The sequence below is a fragment of the Lontra canadensis genome, unplaced genomic scaffold (genome assembly GCF_010015895.1).
Source record: "Lontra canadensis isolate GAN:19392208 unplaced genomic scaffold, GSC_riverotter_1.0 scaffold1258, whole genome shotgun sequence".
Classification (NCBI taxonomy): Eukaryota; Metazoa; Chordata; class Mammalia; order Carnivora; family Mustelidae; genus Lontra; species Lontra canadensis.
In genome coordinates this window covers 1-9,232 of record NW_022632242.1, presented here as the reverse complement: position 1 = coordinate 9,232, position 9,232 = coordinate 1, and the positions used below count along the sequence as shown (strand labels likewise).

The following is a 9,232-nucleotide window of genomic DNA, read 5'->3' as shown; positions in this document are numbered from 1 at the left end:
GACACAAAGAAATGGAAAAATGTTCCATGCTCCTGGATTGGAAGAATAAATATTGTGAAAATGTCTATGCTACCTAAAGCAATCTACACATTTAATGCAATTCCTATCAAAGTACCATCCATTTTTTTCAAAGAAATGGAACAAATAATCCTAAAATTTATATGGAACCAGAAAAGACCGCGAATAGCCAAAGGAATATTGAAAAAGAAAGCCAAAGTTGGTGGCATCACAATTCCAGACTTCAAGCTCTACTGCAAAGCTGTCATCATCAAGACAGCATGGTCCTGGCACAAAAACAGACACATGGATCAATGGAACAGAATAGAGAGCCCAGAAATGGACCCTCAACTCTATGGTCAACTAATCTTCGACAAAGCAGGAAAGAATGTCCAATGGAAAAAAGACAGCCTCTTCAATAAATGGTGTTGGGAAAATTGGACAGCCACATGCAGAAAAATGAAATTGGATCATTTCCTTACACCACACACGAAAATAGACTCAAAATGGATGAAGGACCTCAACGTGAGAAAGGAATCCATCAAAATCCTTGAGGAGAACACAGGCAGCAATCTCTTCGACCTCAGCCGCAGCAACATCTTCCTAGGGACATCGCCAAAGGCAAGGGAAGCAAGGGCAAAAATGAACTATTGGGATTTTATCAAGATCAAAAGCTTTTGCACAGCAAAGGAAACAGTGAACAAAACCAAAAGACAACTGACAGAATGGGAGAAGATATTTGCAAACGACATATCAGATAAAGGGCTAGTGTCCAGAATCTATAAAGAACTTAGCAAACTCAACACCCAAAGAACAAATAATCCAATCAAGAAATGGGCGGAAGACATGAACAGACATTTCTGCAAAGAAGACATCCAGATGGCCAACAGACACATGAAAAAGGGCTCCATATCACTCGGCATCAGGGAAATACAAATCAAAACCACAATGAGATACCACCTCACACCAGTCAGAATGGCTAAAATTAACAAGTCCGGAAATGACAGATGCTGGCGAGGATGCGGAGAAAGGGGAACCCTCCTACACTGTTGGTGGGAATGCAAGCTGGTGCAACCACTCTGGAAAACAGCATGGAGTTTCCTCAAAATGTTGAAAATAGAACTACCCTATGACCCAGCAATTGCACTGCGGGGTATTTACCCTAAAGATACAAACGTAGTGATCCGAAGGGGCACATGCATCCGAATGTTTATAGCAGCAATGTCTACAATAGCCAAACTATGGAAAGAACCTAGATGTCCATCCACAGACGAATGGATAAAGAAGATGTGGTATATATACACAATGGAATACTATGCAGCCATCAAAAGAAATGAAATCTTGCCATTTGCGATGACGTGGATGGAACTAGAGGGTATCATGCTTAGCGAAATAAGTCAATCGGAGAAAGACAACTATTATATGATCTCCCTGATATGAGGGAGAGGAGATGCAACATGGGGGTTAAGGGGATAGGAGAAGAGTAAATGAAGCAAGATGGGATTGGGAGGGAGATAAACCATAAGTGACTCTTAATCTCACAAAACAAACTGAGGGTTGCTGGGGGGAGGGGGGTTGGGGGGGTGGGGTTATTATGGACATTGGGTAGGGTATTTGCTATGGTGAGTGCAGTGAAGTGTGTAAACCTGGCGATTCACAGACCTGTACCCCTGGGGGGAAAAAATACATGTTTATAAAAAATAAAATTAAAAAAAAAAATCTGTTGTGTTTCCATTTATGTGCAATGAACAATCCAAAAAATGACGTGAAGAAAGCAATTGCATTTACATAGTGTCCAAAAGAATAAAATACTTAGAAATAAATTTAACCAAGGAAATAAAAGACTAAAAATTACAAAAAATTGGCAAAAGAAAACAAAGACCTAAGTTAATGGAAAGACATCCTTAGTTCATGGGGAGGAAGAGAGTGTCCTCTCCAAACTGAGATTGTTCAGATGTCAGTCTCACCTAAAGCAACCTATAGATTCAACATAATCTTTATTACAAAATGCCAATGGCCTTTTTCTTTTCTTAAGAGATGGAAAAGTCAACCCTCAAATTCATATGGAATTGCAAGAATCCCTGGATATCCAAAATAATCATGAAAAAGAAGAAAAGAATTAGAGGACTGAGATTTCCAGATTTCAAAACTCACAACAAAGCTACAGCAACTAAAACAATGTGGTTCTGACATATCAACAGACATGTAGGCTAATGGAATAGAATTGAGAGTCCACAGAAATAAACCCATATATCTACAGCCAATTGATTTTTGACAAGGATGCCAAATGCAGTCAACTGGGAAAGAACAATCTCTTCATCACATGGTACTTGGACAACTAGGTTTCCATATGTGCAAGAATGAAGTTAGACCTCTACTCACACCATATACAAAAATGAACTAAAACCAATCAACAACTTAAATATAAGAGCTAAAACCATAGAAGGTTTTCACTTCTTAGAAGGAAACAGGGCAAAGGTACATGACCTTGGACTTGTCAACAGATTCCTAGATGTAACACCAAAAGCATAAATAGCAAAAGAAAAATGGTAAAAGATAAATTGGATTTCTTCAAAATTAAAAGCTTTTGTGCATTAAAGACATTATCGAGAAAGTGAAGAGACTGTATGAAAGAGTGGGAGGAAATATTCATAAATCATATATCTTTTCCTGAGAAAGAAAGAGAAAGCGAGCAAGCAAGAACATGAGCAGGGAAGAGGAGCAGAGAGAGAGAGAGAGAAAATCTTAAGTGGGCTCCAGCCCAGCACCGAGCCCGACTCAGGGCTTGATCTCACCACCCTGAGATCATGACCTGAGCTGAAACCAAGAGCTGGATGTTCAACCAACTGAGCCACCCAGATGTCCCTACAAATCTGATAAAGGTTTAATATCCAGAATACACAAAGCACTCATTAACAACAGGACTCAACAACAAAAAGACAAACAACCCAATGAAAAAAAATGGGCAAAGGACTTGCATAGATATCTCTCCAAAGAAGACAAGAAATGGCCAATAAGCACATGAAGATACTTAACATCATTCATAATTAGGGAAATGTAAATTAAACCACACTTTGCTACTACTAAGATGTCTGTCATCAATGTTGGTGAGGATGTGCGGAAATTAGAACCCTTACACACTGCTGGTAGGGTGTAAAATGGGGGTAGCCTCTGTGGCAAGTGGTTTGGCACTTCTTGGAAGAGCTAAACACAGAATTACATAACTCGCCAATTCAACTCCTAGGAATATACTGAAAACAATTGAAAACAGCAGCTCAGACAAATATTTGTATACCCGTGTTCACTGCAACATTATTCACAAAAGCCAAAAGGTGGAAACATTCCAAGTGCCCAACAACGGATAAGTGAATAAACAGCACTGTTTAATACGATGAAACATTAGTTGGGAAAAGGAATGAAGTTTTGATACATGCTACATCATAGTTGAACCTTGAAAACATTACCGTAAGTGAAATAAACCAGTCACAAAAGAACAAATATTGTATGATTTCACTTAGATGAAATCTCTAGAATAGGCAAGTCCATAAAAATAGAAAGTAGATAAAAATTAACTGGGGGCTCAGGGGAAGGTTGTATGTGGGTGGCTCAGTTGGTTAAGCATCTGCCTTTGGCTCAGGTCATGATCCCAGGGTCCTGGGATCGCCCTGCATGGGGCTCCTTGTTTGGGGGGGAAGCCTGCTTCTCCCTCTCTTACTCCCCCTGCTTGTGTTCCCTCTCTTGCTGTCTCTGTCAAATAAATAAATAAAATCTTAAAAAAAAAGTTAATAGGGATTGGGGTGTTGGGAGGCCATGGTGGGTTACAGGCTGAGACTTATACAAATTGTTTGGGGTGATGAAAAATGTTTAGAAACAGATATTTGTGATGGTTGTACAACAGTGTGAATCTAATTAATACCACTAAATTGCACACTGAAAAATGATTGAAATGACATATTTTATATCTTTTATATGTATTTCACCACACACAAATATTTTTTAAAAGAGTTAAACAACTAATAAAACTGTTTTACCCGTAGCATGATATGATTGCGAATAATATGATTAGAAGGTATGCCAAGTGAAACAAAGGGATCACTGTCATAGAAGTGGCTTGAAATTCCAGTTGTCTGGAAAGTGATGTAAAGTAGACCACCTGCCACAGAAAATATACCCAAGTAAATAACTTTTCATTCCAATATTTGTGTGTAAGCGACAAAAACTACTGAAACACTACAGCTTATTCATTGAAATGACATGTTAAAATTTGTGGACTATGACTTTAGAATAAAGAAGACAACAGATTTGCTTCTTCCCACAATCTATGGCATAGTTTCCAAAGTCTTGCAAAAACCCAAAGTTTAAAACTCCTAAATATACAAAATCTGAGTTCTATATAATACCATGAGGTCATTAATAGCCACAGAAAAGTGTCACTTTTTCTAAATTTCATTAGGATGTTGACTTTTACTATTTTAAGTGCATTGATATTTCAGAAAGATCTGGTATTCAAAGGCTTTTTCCAGTAGCTGTCTCACTTTACCGGGCTTATTCACAAGTATTAAAGGGCTTGCTGGCCCAACATTACAGAATGGTTAGCATGTGTCTGGCACTGTGCTAGAATTTACTCAGAAAATGCTAAGCTAGTTCTTTTTTCATAAACACCATGAACTTCTGCTTGAAGGGTTTTTTGTTGTTGTTGGGTTTTTTTGTTTTGTTTTGTTTTTAATTTCAGTGAACTCCAAACAAGTTTTAGGGAGCTCACCCATAGAGCAAAGACTTCAACTAAAAGTAGGAATTTCAAAGTCATTTGACTAGGAAACCTGATGATCAATGTCTGTATGTAACAGACCTACCTTGAGGATGTAGAATTTGTGTTTTCCACCAACATTACTAAGGATTTAAGATTTGTAGCATCCTTTGATATATGAGATTAAGGACCTTGGATTAAGTACCACGTAGAGTAGAGCACTCCCAGCTTCAAGGCAAGGACTCCATCAAATAATTGGGGAGTGCTACTCTTAGGATCCTCGGAAAAAGTGTTCTTATTCCTCCCACCTTCTCCTGGCCTCCCTCTAAAGCCCAGCCACCAGGTACCTGGATCTTCTTCAAGGCCAGATTCTTTTCGATGTTGCTAAATTGGTTCAGGAAATGGATCAGCCACATCTTGCTAAGCTCGTTGACCTCGCCATCCCCAGTCTTCAGGAAGTACAGTAACCGCATGGCCTTGGCCCTCAAGAGTAACTGGTTCTTTCCCATCCTCTTGCCTAAAACTGTTCCTCCAATAGTCCCGGCCAGGTAGATGGGCTGGCCTGTTGGGTTGAATATTGGGAAGGTGACGTTTCCCAGTTCGAGGTTTTTGTTCCTCTGCCAGACAGCCAGGAGCGGGTTGGAGGGAACGCAGAAATCCTCGTTCTTAGCGCACACCTGATCGTAGCGGGTCTGGGTTCCGTTTTCCTTGGTCACATACAGATCCTGTATCACAGCGTCCAGTTTACTAATTTCTTCCAGGATTTCTTGTTCCAGCACGGAGGTGGTGTTGGAGACCGCCAGAATGCAAGCGAAATTGACTTCAGTGCTCTTCCTGGAGATGGAGAAGTGGTAAGAGTCGTTGGCGGTGAAATGTCCCTGCACAAAGCGCCGCTCAGCCTTGGCGGGGCTCCCGATGGGGGTGTACTGCTCCTCCAGGTTTTCCTCTTTATCCTTGGGTAAGTAAATCAAGCCGGTGCCCAGAATGGCCGTCAGCGCAATGGGCGCCAGCAGGAAGATCCAGGGGTGCGAGCCCACCACCCACCCCAGCCTTCCGAAGGCGCGGGAGAGGGGCGTCTCCAGGCAGTCGGTGTGGCAGCGGGGTCTCTCCGACCGCTGATTTCCCGACCGTGACCTTGAGCGTGACCTTGATATCCGCAGGCCTGAAAGCCCCCTCGCGGACCCCGACTGGGAATGGGACGCCTCAAGGGACTGCGTGCGCTGGCCCGAAGCCCAGTGAAGCTTGGGTCCCCGTCCTTGACTTGACTGCAAGGGCCGCTCTGACTCGGGCTTGGAGGCGGGGAGCGGCCGTGCCCGCGGGCGCGCCTCCCCCTCCGACGGCCTCCCGGAGTCCGGCGGGGGCTGGGCCTCGGCTTTCTGCCTCGCCTGCGGCTGCGGCTGCGGCTCCCGCTCCCGCTCCGGCTTCTGGGCTGCGGACTGGGGCCCGGCCTCTGGCGCAACCTTGGAGGGACTGAGGCTCATTTCCGGGAAGGCAAGGCCACGTTCTCACTCCGGGCGGCAGGTGAGGCGGCAGCCGCTGGACGGAGCGCCCATCTCACGGCACCCGACGGTTTCCTGGAGAGGTTCTAAGCGAGTCTGTTTGAGCTCCGGCTGCTCGCGCCCCCACCCTGCAGGCTTCGGTGCGGAGCACGTGTTTGGACCCATGGCCCGACTGGCCCCCGATCTGCGTGTGGCGCGCCCGTGCCCTCCGGAGTCGAGTTAATACAGAAACACTTCTTAAAGGTAAGATGCGTGCCTGTTGTACAAGACTTACTTTGGGGGGGGGGGGGATTTGGCTTACACACACACACACACACACACACACACACACACACACACACACGTTCTAGCCTTTCTGGGATCATCCAGTAACACAGTTCTTGGGTAAGGGGAGCCTGGTACGCTGAATTTATTATTTTTATCAAACCGAACATAATAAACATTCTCCTCGTAAAAAGTTAGAAGGCAACATGTAGAATGAAAAGTGAGTGTTTATCTTTGATCTGTTCCACAGTTCCCAGGATGGAGGGACCCCTGTGTTCATGTCACCATTTTCATGAAAGTCCTCCCCTACCTTTTAACGTGCAGGCGACTAGAAGGCAGGCGGGTGGTGAGCGGGGCCTAGAATCAGGAAAATTGCTCGCCCTGTTTTCCGTGGTTGGCGGTCACTTAGCATTGATTGTGGTTGTGTTTTTAAGTGCGGAGATACCGCGTTTTAACGAAATCTCCAGATTCTAAGAATATCAAGTCCAAGACCTTGAGGAAGATATCTTTATTATATTTTAAAGGAGAAAGAATAGGAGATATTAAGTTGGCTTTCCAGAAAGTCATTGTTTAAGGGTGACCTTAATAACCACAAGGTGGCACCCGTTTTCTGTTCTAAAAGTTACAGTAAATGGGAGGAGGATTCCTCTTCTTCGTCGGCTTGTTGCAAGTCCTAGTTATAGCTATAGCTTGAGTTTATCATTGGTGCGGTATAAATCTAGGCATCTGTATCACATTAAAAAAATGGGGGAACTGATTTGGGAATTCCATTTGTTAAACCATATCTATATTATGGAGAGAATGGCTCAGCTCTTGTCCTAAACATTTAGGATGAAATGTTAGAGGGAGGGTGTTCACAGGTGCTCTGTAATGTGCAAAACCAGGGCCTTTTACTGCCCATCTTTATGGTATTTCTTTAGCAAAACATCGGCATGGTTTTTTTTTTCATTCTCAAAACACAACCCCTAAACTTCCACAATTGCTCATAAATCAGCCACCGTGAGGCACTAAATTCTACAGAAAAATATGTACCTCGAGATTTGATTTTATTGAGTTTCTTCATTCTAGTTTATTAATTCTAGATTATTTAATTTTACTAATCTAGTTATGTAGATTACTAATGTTTGCGTGGGTTTAGAAGGTCAATAAAAAATATCACTAATAGTTATTCCCCACCAGTTTTTCTGTATCATTTCATAAAAGGAATTTGACATTTTTAAAATGAGCTCATCTGCTATATTTGAGTTGTGAAAGCTTTTCATATTGGTTTTGGAGCTCTAGACTATAGCCAGTACAGCCATAACATGGCCTAGAGTCACATGTCTTAAGTGACAAGTCTCTTAAGTTGCTTCCTTTCAATTCACACAACACTCGGGCCTTTAATCTGAGAATGGTGTCTACTTTGTCAGGATTGGATTCTCCATACTTTGTAAAGTGCCTTCTGGATGAGAAGGGGGTGGGTATTGGGATTTCAAGAATATAGTTTAGGACTTAAAATTTTATCTAGTCTACTTCTTATCCATCTTCAGTCTAGGTAAAATTAAATAGGCAAAGCATTACCTTTTCTTTATCTCTTATCGCTATGTGGATTCCATTTCCTTCTGTTCCCCAGTCCTTTCAAAAAAAAAGTCCCTTTTTTTCTCTTCCCCCAATTTCTCCTTTTGTAAGTCTCATTCTCTCAGGTTAGCCAAACTGAGTTTGGTATAAATAAAGGGCAGTTGCCCATTATTTTTTATTTAAAAAAAAATTTTGCCCATTATTATGCATGAGATGTTTCTCTTTTAACTGTGTATTTTAGTTACTGGTTAATCTGTTTCCTACACTTGAGTATGAGCTCCTCAGAGACAAGGAGGACGTCTTGTTTTTGTTGTTCAGAGGACACTCTAATGTTAGTCATAACTTAGGTGCTACTGCTTGTCTTTCCACAGCTCTAGAAATTATAAAATTCAAATATGGCAGAAATAATAATGGCTGAAATGTATTCTGTAGATCCTGTAGGTCTGCTCAGATGCCTGTGTTCTGAAACACCAGGTATCATTTTGTGACTTTTCACCTGCTCCGTCTTAAGCCTTTTACCTTTTCCTTTGCTCCTTGTTGAAATTGAAACAGTATAGCTTTCCTCCTAACTCTTATAATAATCTATCACAGAGTGTTATGAAGTCACTCAGTTTTCCTTTTTCTAGAATGAAATCTAAAGGTTTAAAAAATTGATTGGCCATTGAGAAGAGGCTGTAAAACTGAGAGATGAATAGTTAAGAAAGAAACTGAAAAGGGACAGCATCAAGAACTGATCATGAATGTAGTGTTGGGGAAGAAAAAATATTTTTTTTTTTTTCTTTTTTTTTTTTTTTTGGTGAGAGGGAGAGAGAAGGAACAGAAGAAGAGGGAGAAAGAATCCCAAGTATATTCCATGCCTAGTGTGGAGCCTGACTTGGGGCTCCATCTCACAACCCTGAGATCATGACCTGAGCCAAAATCAAGAGTAGACACTTAACTGGCTGAGTTACCCAGGTGCCCCAAGAAACATATGGTTAAAATGCATGTACACATAATGGTAGAGTGGTAGACTTTTATACTAATGGTCTCCAATGAATCATGGCTCCCAGTATTTTTTACTTTTCGTGGTTCCCTCCCACATTGGCCATGTGACTTACTTGGTCCCATGGGACATCAGCAACTGTGACACAAACAGAAGGTTGATAAGTACTTATGCATTTGGGATTTG

At 41.9% G+C, this 9,232-nt stretch overlaps 1 protein-coding gene across 1 annotated transcript; it reads right to left on the bottom strand.

Moving 5' to 3' along the window:
• Positions 1–3,987: 3,987 nt before the first annotated feature.
• On the bottom strand, positions 3,988–6,225 carry LOC116863458 (patched domain-containing protein 3-like). The gene is made up of 2 exons (XM_032850906.1): positions 5,092–6,225; positions 3,988–4,150 (listed from the first exon to the last, which is right to left on the bottom strand). The coding sequence occupies exons 1-2, from the start codon at positions 6,223–6,225 to the stop codon at positions 4,025–4,027; spliced, it is 1,260 nt and encodes a 419-aa protein (XP_032706797.1). The 3' UTR covers positions 3,988–4,024.
• Positions 6,226–9,232: the final 3,007 nt, after the last annotated feature.